The 18,614-nt window shown below is 36.9% G+C and overlaps 1 protein-coding gene across 7 annotated transcripts in view; it reads right to left on the bottom strand.

Annotated features, from left to right (window-relative positions):
• Nucleotides 1-18,614, bottom strand: part of DIAPH2 (diaphanous related formin 2) — a 1,391,236-nt gene that overhangs the window by 609,695 nt on the left and 762,927 nt on the right. For 5 of the 7 annotated variants that reach the window (XM_085006645.1, XM_085006646.1, XM_021080479.2 and 2 more), the window contains one exon: nucleotides 17,631-17,726. The exons of 1 other annotated variant lie outside the window; for it this stretch is intronic. In XM_085006645.1, the coding sequence (XP_084862771.1) occupies nucleotides 17,631-17,726 (96 nt within the window). Of the gene's footprint in view, nucleotides 1-2,850; nucleotides 2,936-17,630; nucleotides 17,727-18,614 lie in introns of those variants that run through there. One more of the 7 variants, XM_085006643.1, reaches the window with a different exon arrangement.

The raw sequence follows: 18,614 nt of genomic DNA, 5'->3' as shown, positions 1-18,614 counted from the left end.
AAGGCTTTTATAATTAAAATCCATCCTTCACAACCCCACATACTTTAAAAGAAAGTAACCAAGCCTATCATTCTAGAGCTATTTTTCCAAGGGTGTTGTAGGTTAAAAATTGTATACATACTTATTCATGGTACACACAGATGTCCCTAGAGTTGAACCACTGTTAAAACAGAGCTATGTAACATGATTTTACAATATTTTTGAGGATTTTTATCTCTTGATACCCATGTGCAAATTCCATTAAGATTAAGGTGTGGATTTATATGTGCTCACCCATGGATGTATATATCTATGTTTTATTGAAATAGAAGGGTCCTATAGTCACTGTTTATTTCCAGTCAATGTAGAATTTGAAGACTGGCATAAAGGTCCTTTTTAAAAAAGCCTAATGTTTATTTATTACCTTTCACCTAGATGCCGCAGCACTCAAGAAACTTGAACTGATATTCACAGAATAACATAATAATCACTTGATCCACTAAAGAAAAAAAAAAAAAAGAAAGCAGCTGCTTTGTAGGCTTAACCATGCAACATAATGCTGAAGACAGAACATGATAAAAACCATAGCCAATTGAAATTGTATAAGCAATTTTAGTAAGTAGAATGTAAGACATACAGCATCATTCAATGCTGAGTATTTTCACAAGCAATGGTAGGAGGTTCTAACCCAGGGCATAAAGGGTCCCTCTAAAGGGCACCATGGGGGGGGAGGACTCATTCAGATATTGGACCCCTTAGCCTTTGTTCCTTTGACTACAGCTCTCATTCCTTGCTTGTCATTTGAGTGGGGATTTAGGCAGATGAAATTCTCTAGGATTATAATAGGAATTGTTTTGTTAAAAGCCTGGTAACCAATTGAAAATCCTACCTTCTCCCACCCCTCCCCAACAATCTTCTTTTGGAATGACCATCAGTTGTTTCACAGGATAAAATACATTTATACTATGTCAAGTTGTTTACCTGCTAGTTAGCCGGGACATATTATACAGTTTTACTATTTTAATTACAAAAATCATAAAACAAAACATACATGCAATAAAGACAGATTATGCAACAAATACCTGTTTTCATATTGCCTTGGGTCTGTTTATGTAAGGGTTTGGCCTAATGCAATGACTAAAACCAGATTTGAATGCTATTATAAATAGGCATAGGCTTTCCTTACATAACCCATATTTATATTTATCAATAAAAGCTGAGACTTAAGGCTTGCTGTAATAACTTTGTGGAGAAAGCAGGGCAAATTTATTATCTGTGATCCCTTCTTTATCTCTCCCTATTACATCTGGGACAACTCTGTAGTACTTAGATGATATGACTAAATCTTATTAGTAGAGGGCTTTTCTATTTTCAGCACAAATCTGGAATTTAAGAATCCCAAAGTAAAAAATTAACATAGAGAATGTCAGGAAATTAAGCAAATTAAAAGATACTGTCAATAGCATGCAGTACTGTCAAAGGACTAATAACTTCAGTTAAATAGTATCAGGAATGTGTACTAGATTTTTGAAAAGTAGATATCAAAGCAAGAGAGACATTTTATGTCAAAGTATAAAAGAGCTTTAGAGCACAATAGCTATTATATTAAACCATCAGTCCTTTGATTATTATTTTATCATTTGCACAGTTGACACATATAGGTACAAATAACAGTAAAAATCTATGAGGTTTTTAAATTATCAGCTTGCACCAGGGCTAACCATGAATCATAACTAGTGCTACCATAAGTAAGATTCATTTCCAACTTAACACATTTATGTGTTTCAAAACTATCTTATTTAGGAAAGTATAATCTACCAAAATTGTTCATGATACACAGTCTTTTCAAAGCAGGCTTATTTCTTTTCATTTCAAAGCTTTATTTTTCCTCCCATGAGTTTTTCAGGTAGTCAGTAATATAAATTACTCATGTGAATTGTTTCAATTAGCTTAAGAAGAATTATAAGTTTGAGAAAAAAGAATTTTTAAGTTTGTTAGCGTAGGAAGAAAACACAACTTTACCATAACGAAATATTAATTCCCTTTTCCTTCTGATGCAGAATCTTGACATTATTAAAGGAGTTAGAAGAGTAGAACACTTTGGAGTACATATTGAATTTCTCACTTTAATAATGAAGATACGGTTCTGTGTAATCTAAAATTAATTTAAAGCTAGCAAAAAAGAAGTAATATTCCACTATCTCTGTTTTGTTCACTCCCATTTAAATTTAACAAGTGGTAGCAGCGTTCTGGGCAGCATGCACAAAAGATTCAAATTAGACATCAAACTTGAATAATTCAAGTTTGCCTCATTCTATTATTTGAATGGGACTAATTTATTTGATAACCTAATTTCCTAAAATTTATTATTCTCTTTATTTATGTTTTGGCCACGCCTGTGACATGTGGAAGTTCTGGGGCCAGGGATCGAACCCATACCACAAGAGTAACCAGAGCCACAGACAGTGACAATGCCGGATCCTTAACCTGCTGAGCCATCAGGGAACTTCAGACTAATTTTTTTATATAAAATTATTTTCTTCTCAATAAAACGTAAAGCTATGGAAAGTGCACTTCAAAAGTGGTGACCATAAATACTATGATATTCAAATTGAAAGCAAATAAAATGACAACTGGATGGGGAAGAAAAGTGGAAGAATCACATAAAAGAAATACTCTGACAGAAGGGGGATAAATGAGGCAACCCTTAGCAAAGTCCTCTCATTCTCTACCCCAAATGCAAGTCAAAAAAGACCTTTTCCTTTGGTAGCAATGTTGTCATATGACCAAAGAACCATGAAAAATATACCAGCGACTTGTTTTCATTTTACCTGCATTTCTGATGTTTTATGGCCTGTGGAGATGTCCTCTGTATCATAGGTAATGCACTGTGTGTCATCTCTAAAGATCACATTCTTATGACTGTATTCACACAGCTCTTCTTTGGGTTATTTCTCTAATAGGAAAAATTGACTTGTAAGTATTCATTTCTACTCTTTTACCCTGTCCCCATTATTCCTGCAAGCTGCATGGTCAACTGATGTGAAGTAAGTTGACAGAGAAACAATGGGCTTTAAAAACATGACCGAAGCCTTCACATCGTTTAGCAGAGTAAAATTCCAGGAATAAAAGAGCTTGGGTCTACCTTAATGCAGGAACTTCCCTGCAGAGAGAAATAGAAAGAAACAAAGGCACGTAATGTCACTGCAGCTGCAATATTTCTGAAGTAGGACACTCAGAAAAGGGCACACACTATTCATGTTTCCAGAAACATTACATTTAATTCCTCTGTGAAAGATTTAGCAGCTTAGTGGGAAGCAGTGGCACACAGGGGGGGGAGGGGCGTTGTGGGGGGGGGAAGGAAGACCACCACGAAAAAAGAGCACTGTAAGCAAATTTGCTTAAGCTAATATTAGAAAGAAAATATTTCGGAAATGGTTGCATCTAATAATCTCATAGCCTAAGGCTAGAATAAAAGGTCAGAGCTAATTGGTATAAAAGCAGCTTTGGATATATGGTTAGGAAGTGAAATTCTATGATGAATTCTACCCAGTCACTACCCTTTTTACCTTCAATTAGGCCAGGACATGTATCACATGTTATAGAGCCCCGAAAAAAAGCCCAAAGAAGGCATACTTCAAAATGGAGCTTCTTTTCCATTTAAAAAAAGCCACATGTAACTTCTATAGCCAAAGCAAGTAGGGTAACAAAATTTATTTGATGGTCAAGAATGGGAGTTAAGTAGCAGTTTGATAAATTACGCAAAATATGTAACAAAAATGTTTTTGCATAATTTGATGAAAACAATCACAACTGATAAAAGCTTCTACTTTCCAAGAGCTACACTTGGGTACAGGTAAACAGAGAAGCATGCACACTGTAGAATCTCAATTTTACCGGAGTTAGTCTCCAAGTTTTAAAAAAAATTTTTAAAAAGTGAATGAACAGAGGCATATGTTTTCAAATTATTAAAGAAAAAATTAACATATCAATTAACTTATAAGAAAGATGCTTTTCAAGAAAGTTTGTCTTAAGTGCCTTAGTAATAAAGAAAGCTCCTTGGAGTAGAACTTAATTATGACCTGTTCCCATATAATCTAATATTTTATTTGAATGAATTTAGAGAGGAAAAATTAAAAAATACTAAACCTGCCAAACTACTTTTGAAACCCAGAACGTCTTCCTTTTCATTGAACACATTCATACTTGTCATGCTGTAAATAACTATGCATTGTGGTTTGAGGAATTTTTATGAAAAGGTATTTTTGGTTTTCTTTTTAAGAGTGTATACTTTTTGAGAGCACAAAGATCATGTAGTCATTTAACAACTGTCTACACCAATTGATGCTTTATTCACAATCAGGAGGCATTTATAAATTTCAGCAGTGATGAGATCATAAAGGCTGGGAGCCAAGAGTCCCTCCAGGAATGTTTCTCTGTCCTTTTCAAATGTCCCTCATTGACCCCCTTCCCTGCCACTAAGATTGGGAACAATTTGCAAAAAGTCAGAGAGGGTTTATTTGGAACAGTAAGTACGGTCAGTGAGGGGTTTTTGTTTATTTGTTTTCCTAAAAGAGACAAGATGCTGAGATTTAAGAGGAGTGAAATAGACTCCAAACAATGCTGATACTATTTTATTTTCCCCCTTCCCCCTCGCGCTTAGTTTTTCTTTTCCACAGCTAATGTGTGGAATATTAGATTGGGACAATGGAGGTGAGAAATAGTGTTGTGAGGGAGATAAATTGATAAAACAGGATTCTTCTGAAGCAGCACAAGGAAAGTGAAGAAAGTGGTGTACAAAGGGCTCCAGAACCACAAAGTACGGTAAGTCGGAAAAAAAAAATTAAGAAACTGGAAGCATAAGGATAATGTATAATGCAAAGAATCTGTGTGGACAGCATTCAACTTGACCATAATCCTTTTTCAGTACTTTGCATCTTCCTCTGCCAGGAAGTTTCAGTTCTAAATGAGCCATGTAAACAGATCAATACTCTTTAAGGCAAATGAAAAAAAAAATTAAATTGCTAGATGTGATCCTTTTCTTCTCATTTGCCCTTCCCAATCTGATACCACATGAATTCAACATTTAAAATACCCTCTAATAATTTCCTAGAAGTTCATTATGCTGGACTTCATTTCTAAATTTATTTTGCATCTTAGACCATTACCCCATTACCTCTTGGTACCTTCATGTTGTAGGTTTTTAGGACTATTGACTGAATTTGTTTCAATGTTCTCTCTATGTGCATGAGAGTTCATTGAAATATGGACCTTAAAATGAAATCTACATACTAGAAAAGTTTTTTTTAAAGTCCTATTTCTTTTCAATTCAAGAATACTTAGGTTTGATTCCGATTATCTATTAATGACAATAAAATGAAATCTACAAATATTATTCATAAAGCACAGTCATCTCTCATGATCTCTGCCACATAAAATAATACTGATATGGATAAGTAACAAGGTCCTACTGTATAGCACTGGGAACTTATATTCAAAATCCTATGATAAACCATAATGTAAAAGAACATGAAAAAGAATTTATATATATATATATATATATACATATATATATATAACTGAATCACTCTGCTGTATAGCATAAATTAACACATTATAAATCAACTATATTTCAATAAAATAAAATAAAATAAAAATAAAAATAGTACTGATATAGATGACTGAGATGAAGTCATAAATATAGCTAAAATAAATACTGGAGTATCCACACAAAGCTATAATGCTTATCCCTTTCGGTACAAATTTCACTTCATAGGTTAACTCCAAATATATGAAGATAATCTATCAGTTTATTGGGAAACAAGATAAACATGAATACTTTTGATTAACAGCTATAAGGCTGCTAAAAATCTAACAGGAATTACAACTGTGCAAGAAAGATGAAATCCATGCACAATAGTATTAACTTTCCAAACAACAGCATGAAAAATCATATCTTTGTTTTTGTGTTTTTTCATTTCTTTGTGTCCAAGATATACATTGACTTTCTGAAACCACTGCAGAGTTGTGAATAATGCATGAAAGAAAAAAAAAAATCCCTGTTTGCTGTCCAGAGAGTACTGTACTGCTTGCTGTATACTACATCTATGCAAGACAAACAATAGAACAGACCAGTAAACCCAGAAATCTCAAGCTAAAACCTTCCCAAGTGGAAAGGGAAAATATCATCCTGGATTCTAGAGGTCACTGAAACAAACAGTTCAAATCCTTAGAATACTCCTACGTACTAGATAAAAACCCTTAAACTTCAGAAAGCTCTGTCCTCCTGAGGAAATCTGTGAAAAAACTGGAAAAACAATTACTTATTCAATGTTATTCTAAAGAGATTCACTAATTTCTGTCCACTTCCTCTATCTTGTAGAACATATTTGCAAAGACTGATGAGAAGATAAATAAAATCTAAGCAAAAGGCAGTTTTCAATCTATTTTTCCTGTGTTTTCTTTAGCAGCATTTAGGAAATTTGCCCTCTAAGTAATAGGAATAGAACAAACTACGATTTGACTTGAGAATGACAAAGAGGCAACAGTCAAATGTAAGCACAATGGACGCAAGAATAAGAGTAATGGCATATAGTTATAGTTTGTTTTTTATAAAAACTCAGCATTTTTCTTCACTTGTCAAGCCTAAACATAAGTGAATGGAAAGGTCATGTGAAGGTAACATACATAGGATATTCGAGTTTGTCCATAAAATAAACTCAGCTTTAATAGAATTCCATTTATAGTGATGCAAAATGGAATTTCTATGTCCTGCATCCCCCAAATTTCAAACTTGAGAGAAAACTTTAAGTACAATATATTGAAAAGGCTTTCATGTAGATTCAGAATTTCTTGTGGATATTTGTGAAGTATTCAACAAGCATTTATCAAAAGTATATACTATACTGAAATATGGGCTGGGTGCTAAAAATAAATCACAATCTTAATAGTGAGGTATAGTTATAGGCCTTGTAGTATTTTAACACTTTGTATCATCAATATCTTTAAGAGAGTTGACACTGAGCATAACCTTAAAAGGCTTCCTGGAATAGGTGAAGTACAATATTAGGTTTAAGGTGTCTGGGGCTCATAATTTTGCAAATGCAAGAGAATACCAATGAATAATAGAAGAACTTGAATCTCAAAAGGGTATTACAGAGCCTTAGATAACCACTGCCCTCTGCTCTCCTTCTTTATCCTTCTGCTCCACTCATTTTATTTATTTATTTATTTTTGTCTTTTTGTCTTTTGTTGTTGTTGTTGTTGTTGCTATTTCTTGGGCCGCTCCCGGGGCATATGGAGGTTCCCAGGCTAGGGGTTGAATCGGAGCTGTAGCCACTGGCCTACACCAGAGCCACAGCAACGCGGGATCCGAGCCGCGTCTGCAACCTACACCACAGCTCACGGCAACGCCGGATCGTTAACCCACTGAGCAAGGGCAGGGACCGAACCCGCCACCTCATGGTTCCTAGTCGGATTCGTTAACCACTGCGCCATGATGGGAACTCCTGCTCCACTCATTTTAACAGACACAAAGAAAGCAAGGCTCAAATTGTAATACACAGGAGAGGTGTGTACAAAGTTTTCATAAAAACTGGGAGATGTGTACAGAGTACATTCATTTCCAGGTCAATCTACCTGTCTCTGGCCACTGGGGCAGCAGATGGAATCCAGCTGGATGGGAAGCAGAGTTTATAATTTCTTATCCCCGATTAAGAAAATTTTCAATAATATATTACCAAGTCCATAGGAGAGAAATAAGCCTATTATCACAACCACCAATTAGAACAATTATTACCCTTTAGTTTTGAAAACAATTGGTTCCCTATAAAATTTAAGATACTTATAACAGTCTGATAAATACCTTGTCATTTAATATAGTTACAAGTGCACAGAGTGTCTGCTCATATTAGAACAGTATCACACACCTGACATATAGGGTCCCATTTATCCCTGAACCGAAGGTTTGTAAATAAACAGGTGGTTGTGTGAGCTTAGCTACCAACATTAGCATGTCTGACAATTTTTGACATGGAATTAAAATGACCAAGAGAAATTTACGGCTGAATAATAATTTCTTGTCCTAACTTAGCCCATATTCTAATATCTAAAGCAAGCCTCCTAAATTCATATTCTCGTAAAAATCAACTGAAATTGACCTTATCTCCTACTGGCTTGCAGAGATCATCAATGAAGAAATTGGCGGCAGAGCTGATTATATTGTGTAAGAGAACAGACAAGCAAAAGTGATTGAAATTTCTATAGAGAACATCATCAGTGCTCGCTTAGAACAATTTTGCATATAAATAGGGCATAAATGGTCTGTGTTCAATTTATTCTCTAGTTGTCAAAGAATAATCAAGGATAGACTACATAGCAATCTTCTGTTTCTAGCCTCCCTAATGCAAACCTTGATCTTATTAATCAATACATGTTTATGTTGGTCCCCAAAGTAAAATTTAATTTCCATAAATAAAAAGAAAAAACAAAAAATTAAGTAATACAGGTACACACTTCATTATAATATTCATATGAAGTGATTAAAAAAAGGACACTAAATTAAATGGACTTAAAATTAGTAGCATTTTAGAACTCAAAGCATCTACCTCACTCTCATCCATCCAAAAATACTCTCCTAAAACTGTTTTTGCTAACGTCACCAGTGAATTTCTAATGGTTAAATCCACTGGATCCTTTCCAATCTTTATTTTATTGGCCCTCCTGGCAACATCTGATGCTACTCAGCATTTATTTTTTGAAAAGCTCTATATCCCTTCAGCCTAGGTGATATACCACACTAGCTTTTTCTCCCCACTCCTTCATAATCAACTCCTTCACCTGCTCTTTCATGTGCTTTGGCTTCCAAGCTAGTCCCATAAATTGGTAGTTCTCAACACTTGTGGCACATTAAAATCACCTGAATTACTTTTTTAAATTGAAAAATAGTTGATTTACAATGTTGTATTAGTTTCAGGTGTACAGCAAAGTGAATCGGTTATATCTATTCTTTTTCATACTCTTTTCCATTATGTTTTATCACAAGATATTGAATATAGTTCCCTGTGCTACACAGTAGGTCCTTGTTGTTTATCTATTTTATATATATATTAGTGTATATTGGAATCACTTTATTTTTTTAAATTTTTTTATTTTTTTGTCTTTTTGCCTTTTCTTGAGCCGCTCCCGCAGCATATGGAGGTTCCCAGGCTAGGGGTCTAATCGGAGCTGTAGCCACCGGCCTACGCCAGAGGCACAGCAACGCAGGATCCGAGCCGCGTCTGCAACCTACACCACAGCTCACGGCAACGCCGGATCGTTAACCCACTGAGCAAGGGCAGGGACCGAACCCGCAACCTCATGGTTCCTAGTCGGATTCGTTAACCACTGCGCCATGACGGGAACTCCTGGAATCACTTTAAAACATACTATTGCTTAGGCTTGGACACTATAGATTTGGATTTGATTGCTTCAGAGAGGAACAGATGTGGGTATTTCTTAGAAGTACCTCAAAGTGATTCCAGTATGTAGCCAGGGCAGAGAACCAGTGCCACACATTTGTTTTCTCCAGGGTTCTCCCTTTGTCCACTCCCTTTGCTCTACTCATTTTTCCCAGATTATTGTACCCATTCTTGTATTTTTAACTGTCACCTGAATGTTGGTCAATTCATCAAGATGCTAGCATTTACCCTCTAGTTATTGCTAAGAGATAACCAAGCTAATACTATTGGGAACACTAAGTGGCTGACCTAAGGATTATTTGTTCCTTTTGGTCTCCTTCCCTACCTCCACTTCTAACCTGTACTTCTACTCAGTTCAACTCAAGAATACCCTTCCTTCACTTCCCAATCTATTCTCTCTATATTTGAGCCACACATCCTTCATTGTAACTTATAAGACTAGAACTCTGCATTGGATAGCTATGAATTGCACTCACACAACAGATGAGAAAGCACTTTGTTAACTGTAAAGCACTAAGCATACTGAAGTATTTTAACTACATCACACAGTATATGCTCAACAATACAGTTGAATTAAGAGGGGGAAATGCCATACATACAGAAGTGAAACTAGGCATAATAATTTAGGACTGGCAACTCCATTCAAGACATTTGAAAGGATCTAGAGTTCCCTGGGAGAATCTCTAGAAGAGACAAAAGTTCTCTTTTCATTCTCTAACTACATTCATTTCCTTCAAGCCCCAACATTTAAAGTACAAAAGGCATTCTTCCTTGTTTAATCCATAAAATTCTTACTCTTGACCCTCACAGTTACTGAAACTGCTTGGGAAAAGAACAGCTGTTACCTGCTAGTTGACAAACCCACTGTTCTATTTTCAGTCATCATTCTGCTTACTTAACTCTCTGTAGGATGTGACCTTGCTGACTTTCTCCATTCTGAAATTCTCTCTGCCCTCAGTGTTTCAGGCATCACTTTTTACTGCTTCTCTTCTTCCCTTTCTATTTTTTTCCTCAGTCTCCTTTGGTGATTCTTCCATTTACCTCTTAAATACTATAATTCCCAAAGGCACAATTCTTGGCCTTTATCTCTCATTGGACATACGCTTCTTCCTCTGTGATCCCAGGGTTTCTATAACCATAAATATGCAGATATCCCTGAAATCAGGGGTGTGTGTGTGTGTGTGTGTGTATGTAATCAGATAATCTTCTACTTAAAAACCTCTGCTGGCTCTTTGTTGCAACAAACTTTTAATCATTGCCACTGTATCCTCCCATGTCGCCACTGAATGTATTTGTCATCATTCCCCGTTCTCCTGACAAACTACTATTCATCCTTCAAAACACAGTTCAGGTGCTACTTTCATCATGAAAAGTTTCTTGAAATCTCTAGGCAGTTAATTCCTCTTATAGCACTTTATCCATACTTACAGCATGTATTTTGTGTATAACCCTGTCTTCCCCAGGAGATGCTGAGTTCTTGAGGGCAAAACCCATGCTTATCCAACTTCGCCCTCCAGGGTTCTAGCACTGTTGCCTGTCTTCTAGTGTTTGGTCAAGAAATGGTTGGATGAATGCCGTGTTTTTGTTTACTTATTTGCATTACGTCATTTTCCTTTACTAGATTTGGATTGCACATTACAATATAATAACCATACTACAGACAAAATGAGGTTTGGTCAGCTAATCTAAGATTCTAACACTTACAAATAGAATTTGAGGAAGATCCTGGGAAAGAACTCATCCTAGGGGAGAAAGAAGTAAACATATTGGAATGAATGATCAGCTTGACTTAGTAATTACATAGCCAAAACAAACAGAGATCCCCACCAGAACTTGTTCATCAAAAAAGGAAGATGAACTGAGGACCACATGGGATCGGTCATGGGCTTGTCTTTGAGCCTTGCTGTATGGGGCCAAATGCAAGAGAGATCAAGAGGGCAGTAACCTAAACCTGAAAGCTGTTTTTCTAAGAATGTCTGTAAGACCTTGAGGTATAAGTAGTATGCTAGCTTAGTGCACTGATGGAGTATCACACTAAATGCAGAGGCATTTCCCCCCACTTTGCCACTGACCACTCCCCAAGCTCTGGCATAGTGAAGGCAGGGGAGTGCCGGCTGCTACAGTAAACAGCAGGCAGGGAAATGCACAGTATTACAGGTGAAAGCAGAGGAACAGTGGCGAGTGACTGTGTTTATGAAATGCCCCCACTCAGAACATCTAGAAACACTTTAGAGGTCCCTCCTAGGCAGCTGAGGTCCTGAATGTGTATGTGGAGGCAAGAGCCATGACAACTTGGGTTTTAGTATTGATATGAGGTAGAGAGGCCTAACAAAATGTGGGTTTTGTTTTGCTATTAAAATCTTTTCCGTCTCTGTTCTCAAATGGTAGATTCTGCCTTCTCATTTATACTGTTATCTTGCTGATCCATAAAACTAGTACCATGTGTTTTTCCTGGTGTTCTATCAAATTTAGTTTTATTGCTTGCCCAAAGCCCAATTTAGTGTGGGTTTTGGGGGTTTTTTGGTTTTGTTTTGTTTTTTGCTGCACCCATGGCATGATGCAGAAGTTCCCAGGCCAGGGATCAAACCCACACCACAGCAGTGACAACAACGGAACTTTAACCATTAGGCCACTAGGGAACTCCCTCTGTGTGGTTCTAAAACAAAATTACATTTATTCTGTTTCCTGCTTTCAGTGCTTCACAATGCTTCTCTTGTGTGTGTTTTTCAATGTCTAGAACTATATATCAAAATCTACTCATAGCCAAGATAGCTAAGTTAGGTATCTATTGATTTGCTGAGAAGTCTGTTTATATTTATTTACAGTGGGAAAAAAAAGGAAGAAATGGAGTTGGTTGAAAAAGAAGAAGCTGTTCTAACCACCCACAGCTATTCAGAAATAAAACAGATGTGGCATTCTGTATTTATATTTTAAGTATGGTTTTCACTCCTGCAAGGTTTTTCTTTATGTGTTTCTTTTTCTTTCAAAGCTTACCTTTGATCTTAAAATGACAAAGTCAGGAATACTGATGGGCGATTCTTTACAAAGTAGATTGTAAGCATATGGGACTTATTACCATAAGAGCTAACAAAAGTTGTAACAGAGGGTCCAGATATATTTAGCAAAAATCACGGACGATGAATCCATACTAGATAATTAAGGAAAACTGAGATGCTCCTTTTACCCACCGAACTTCTAGAAAACATAATCTTCATTCTAGGGAACGCAAAGGTGAGAGGGCTGCACACGATTCCTGTCTCATTACGGCATGTACAAGATTGCATCGCATTTTTAATCATGTAGATTTTATTCATGCTTTCCCAAATGGTATGTGAGCTCCTTGAGGCAAGTGTTCTGTTTGGTGTTTGTCCTCAGTACCTAACCCAGGATGTGATGCTCAGGGGGCATTCGAGAGAATTGTGTAATTGTTGAATGAATACTCTCTATCCCCCCCACAGCCTTACCATCTATCCACTTCTTAGTCCCCTGCCTTCTGGCTCCCAGTACCATTCCAATATTGAAAAGATGCTCTTAAAATGTCACTAGAAAGCTCCCAAATGGCAAATCATTCTTCTTTATCCTTTTTGATTCCAATGTACCATATACCACTGTTGCAAATACCCACCTTTTTAGCCTTCCTTTGCTCCTAGTACAATAATGTCTTAATTGTCCCTACCAGCTACTCTTCCTGGTTAATCTCTGCTAGTTCTACTTTTAGTCCCCAAGAGGAGGCATTTTCAAGGTTCTGGTTTTGGATGTCTTTTCTCTTAATAATCCTTCTAATAGTCTCTTCCATTTTGAACAATAACCAGAAATCTCATTAGCTCAACCTTCTTGTGATAAAATCTACTTCAAATTTCCAAGAAACTTCTGGATATCCTGACCTCAATGCTCTGTTACCACTTTTAGTTCCACTTGCCCCCAACCAAATTTATTTTCTATCACCTTTTCCTGATTTTTCTTAATAGTTTTCTCTCATAACTCAACTGTCCTCCCAGCTAATTGAAGTCAAAACTCTAGGATTATCTTTGACTCCTATTCTTCTTATCCTAAATTAAGTAGAATCCTAATTCACCACCTACACCCCTAGAAATGAAATGTCCTAATACATAGCTTTGATCATGTTCTTCCACTGCTTAAAAACCTTCACTATATCCCCATTGCCTAAAGAATGATATACTAACAACAAAGCTTCTTGTTCTAGCTACTCTATGGTGAAGCATCAACCTATTTTTCCAGAATTATCTCCATACTTTTACACTTTATAGAACATATTTTCTTACTAGCTATACTATGCCATTCTCCCAAAATTCTTTGGACTTTCTAAACTGTTAATGATTTTTCATTAGACTAAGGCGCCCACTCCAAATCCCCACCTCCAACTCCTGCTAAAATCCATACTCATCCTTCAAAGCCTTTTCCTCCATAATTTTTTTTCTGATATATCAATAAGGCATAATATTTCTCTCCTCAGATCTATCTATCTATCTATCTATCTATCCGTCTAATGTTTTTATGGCCACATCTGTGGCATATGGAAGTTTGTAGGCTAGGGGTCAAATCAGAGCTGCAGCTGCAGGCCTATGCCACAGTCATGGCAACACTGGATCCAAGCCACATCTGTGACCTATGCCACAGCCTGTGGCAATACCTGATCCTTAACCCACTGAGTGAGGCCAGGGATTGAACCTGCATCCTCATGGACACTGTCGGGTTCTTAACTCACTGAGTCACCACAGAAACTCTAACACCTCTTGTATAATGCCCCTTAGTCTCTGCCTTGTCCTGTAGTCTTTCTGTATTCATCTTTGCTATAAAACACAAGGATCTTTTTTTTTTTTTTTTTCTTTTTGAGCCTTACCCATGGCACATGGAAGTTCCCAGGCTAGGGGTCGAATGGGAGCTACAGCTGCTGGCCTGAGCTACAGCTGCCAGCCTACGCCACAGCCAGAGCAATATGGGGTCCAAACCACATCTGAGACCTACATTGCAGCTCAAGGCAATGCAGGATCCCTGACCTAATGAGTGAGGGCAGGGATCAAACCTGCATCCTCATGGATACTAGTCAGATTCACTTCCACTGGACCACAACAGGACCTCCTAAAACACAAGGATCTTATGACTAAGGAAATCTTACCTATTTCTGCCTCTTTCATCATGTCTAGCATAGTACCTTTCATAGAACAGAGGTCCAATAAATTAAAAATGTTGAGGGGCTCATTTCCTAATATCTGAGTTGACATCAGCAAAGCCATAATCTGGGTTGATAGTCAGCCAGTAAGCATTGGAACAACCATAGTGCCTACCTGTTGCCTATGCATGTTCTGAATGGCTGGGACCCACACTATACCAGTTATCAATATTTTTAATATTTTCAATATAACTGCTGATGTGATCATCTCCCTAAAAATGGCTTTTGGTGCCTTTAACTGAAACAGCACACTCAACTACATGGGCTAGAGGTAGTATTTTGGAGCTCCTTCTGAGTTAACTCATGTGAGTTCTTGGGGAGGGGAACATGAGCTCACTGTGGAAGATTTTCCATTTAGGCAACTAATCATACCATTTATTAACATTTTGATTTTCTAATGAAGAATACAGACTCTCATCTCATTTTGTTTAAATATGGAATTGAAAACACTGCAATTAGAAGCACAATTGTAGGGCTGTGTATTTTACATACTGTGGTTTCCATCTGTAAGCAATGACAATGGAGTTGACAAGTAAAGCAGTACATCTTTACTGTTTGTGGTTGACCCTGATCTCAGATTTTTTTGTCTAGTTCTCTGATTTGACTCTAGTTGGAGAAAATAGACTTCTTTATAATTTGGCTTTTCTGCTTGTATCTCATCATGGTGAAACAGAGGTTTTTGGATAGGAACAAGGATGCTGGCTGGAGTTGGATAGTAAAGTATAGCAATATTAAGTCAGTGGGATCTTGGAAAGGAACCAAATAAGGTGCTTAAGAAAGCAAAAAAAGAAAAAAAAAAGAAAGAAAAAAAAGAAAAAAGGGGCCAGCAGGAAAAGATGATCTGGCTAAGAAAGGCAGAAACAAGGAGGAAATCTGGAAAAGCTCCTAGTTCTGTTGCTTTTAGAAAGAGGGAAACAGACAGGGGAATTTTGGGCAGACTTGCTAACTCTGCGCCAGCCTTCCTCTCTCGCTTCCCTTCAAGTGCTTCTACTGATGTCCAAGACACTTTACCAATCACTGCCACTGTCTGCCTTCTAGTCTCCTCTTACTGTTGGACATTTGCATTGGCTGCTGCCACTTAAAATTACTGCCAGTGCTAACTGGGCTGATATTTTTGACCCTATGTGTTCATGGAGGCCCTCCAACTTACAAATCAAAAGAGGTCCCAATTTAGATTACTTGGAATGAGTACTAAAAAAAAAAAAAATTATGCAGTTTGCGAATATATTCTTGGTGTTTCACAGTTGACAACACTATATTCCCTTGAGTACCAAACTCACAGAAACCCCATGGAATGATCTTTCTCTTGGTAGTCCTTCTAGAGTCAATGTGAAGAAGTGAGACTAATCAGATGGGGGCCTTAGCAAATTTATTTTAAAAATAAACAGCCTAGAAAGATGATGGCAGTTCTTTTATGACTCAGAATGATGTGGTTTTAATTATCAGTTGCTTAACAGAGAACTGAATTGATAGAAACATTATTTCATTTTGCTTTTCACTGACTACTAATGCTCTGATGGTTCAAGAAAGAGCAGGGAAGGTTTCTACTTTCCTTAAAAGGTAGAAAGGGGCCTCTGAGAGCGCAGTAGAACATTATCATTTTACAAATAAAGACTGAGGACAGATGGAATGGCTGCCTCATTGTTAGAGATTGGTAGTATTCCTAACAACCTGCCGTGCAGCATCACCTTAAAAAATTAGTGTGGACATATAAATATATATGTTAATTTTCTTTCCTCCAGCTTCCCACTTTTCTGTAGGCCATCTGCAATGTCTTTATCCACATAAAGCAGTCTTATACCCCAACCAAAACACTTTCTTCCACTCAACCAAATCTAACCTTCAGACTAATCTACCCATCAGGATTCACTCCAATGTGAAAAAGATGAATCTTTGATTGTCTCCTGCCATGAATTTTACCATTGCCAAAAGCTTTCCTGACAATTCTGCCCTGGGCTCCATTTCTTTCACTGGTTTGTTGGAGTACAATGGTTTTAAGAGGAATCAATTTCCATTTTAATGAAATATGGTCATTTCCATTCCAAACACAGAATATTTTTGAATTATAGGTTATTCAAGGCAAATCTTACTAATCTAAATTATGTAGAGTTTGCATATTTACTATTAATTTTCCTTTTTTCATTTACTTTTCCATATAGCTCTACAGCCCATGAAGGAAACTTTTACAACAAACACACCTAATTTATCCTACTTCAAGAAAGATATGAACTGAAAATACAAAAATTTCCATAGAAGAGGTGGATAGTGCAGCCTACTTGGATTATTCTGAGAGGAGTGATTATTTACTTTGGCCACAGAATATGAAAAGGAAAGATATAGCAATTTCTGGTTCCACTTGAGTGAGGGAGGTTGTTTTCCTTCTTTTATGTTTTTTTCATAAGATCATTTTTCATAGTGTGGCTTTGTTACTAATCAAACACATACAAAAAAGGGGTTCCAATGCTTTTGGACTTTGGGGGATGTTAGATTACCTGTGCCTCTCCTCTCTTTAGAAACATACAGAATGGAGAACGAACTGCACTGCAAAGTCAAAATGGCCTCTGGAAAGAGCTTTATCTCAGTTTCCTTACGTGTAAATAGCTAACGTGACATCTTTAGGGCCAATTACTTGGAATGATTTAATTACATGTCTGGTTTTTAAACCACCTATCCAAACCACATGCTCATAAAACAACTAAAAATATTTAATATTAAACACAGCAGGAATCCTTGTTTCTAAAATTTTTTGCCAAGTCTACAGTTATTTGAAGTTACTTTTATCAAGTTGAAACTTGTGATCAAGTAGATACAGAAGCCTGCTGAGACTTCACATGTGAACTGAGATGAACTGTCAAAAAAAAACAAAACAAAACAAAACAAAAAAAACAAAAAACCTTCACAAGGAAAGTTTCTGGCTTTGTTTTGGTTTTCTGGGTCTTTTTTGGTACTTGGCTCTGAACATTAACATTTTATAATACCATGTGAGCAGGAATGGGTTTTACCTGGATTCCTTGGAATCCTCTTTCTGCGGTCCCGGAATGCTGCACCTGATTGCAGGGCTTCTAGAAGATTATCCATCACGCCAGTCTCATCACCCTCTGGAGGAAGGGAGAAATCAGAATTAATCTTGGAGCAATTAAAGTTAAACTACGGGAAAATAAAGGAAAAACTCCTGTCAGATTTACATAATACCCCTAAATTAAAGACATATATCTGTTTTAACATAATGGATCCTGTCACTTTCTGGCACCACAGACTACTTTGCTTATTACGCACCATTAAGCAAAATTCATGCCAATCCCACTGTTCTTTCAACTTAAAGACCTTGTCTTTTGTATTATTGATGACATGCTCAGTATGCAAATAAACAGTAGCTGATCAGCTACTGGGGCCTTCCTGTTAAGATTCTTATAAGATATTCCTAAGCAAGAAACCACTGACCCAGCTTAATGCAATCAATGCACAGGGAGTGATTTGATGAAGCAGAGTTACACAAGGTTAAATACTGATTGTATTAAGACCTTCAGCATTCAACCATCATCTGCCATTATCTTAAGAAGACACTATTTGCAAAACACATTTACATTCAATTCCTACCTAATCCATATCCTTTATCCATTTTGAAATGCTGACATTGTAGAAGGAAAAGGTGACCACATCATCTGAAAGGCCACATTTTACATTTGAGAGACATTAGCAGGGTCTCATCACCCTTTTTAGAATGCTGTTGTGTTTCTAAACTTTTTCTATGAGCGGACTACTCAAAAGATGTTCATGGAAAATCCTAGTGGAAACGTATATAAGACATTTCCTGCTACTCTTATTTTTGAAAACCCTGGCCATCAAAACCACTTTTAAGATGTGTTAGAGCAAGGTGCCTACTGCCAGAAATTCTCTACTAAATTGTGGATAACCCAGAGTGAGTTGATGGTCCTCTTCTCAATGGGCCTCACTGAGAAAAAGGACCCTCACTAGGTGGTTAATTT

This window comes from Sus scrofa, chromosome X (assembly GCF_054392235.1).
Source record: "Sus scrofa isolate SSC_HxYL_T2T_F1_AM1 chromosome X, Sscrofa_HxYL_maternal_Yorkshire_Landrace_v2.0, whole genome shotgun sequence".
NCBI lineage: Eukaryota > Metazoa > Chordata > Mammalia > Artiodactyla > Suidae > Sus > Sus scrofa.
The sequence above is the reverse complement of the archived record's forward strand: the minus strand, read 5'-3'. Positions and strand labels throughout refer to the sequence as shown.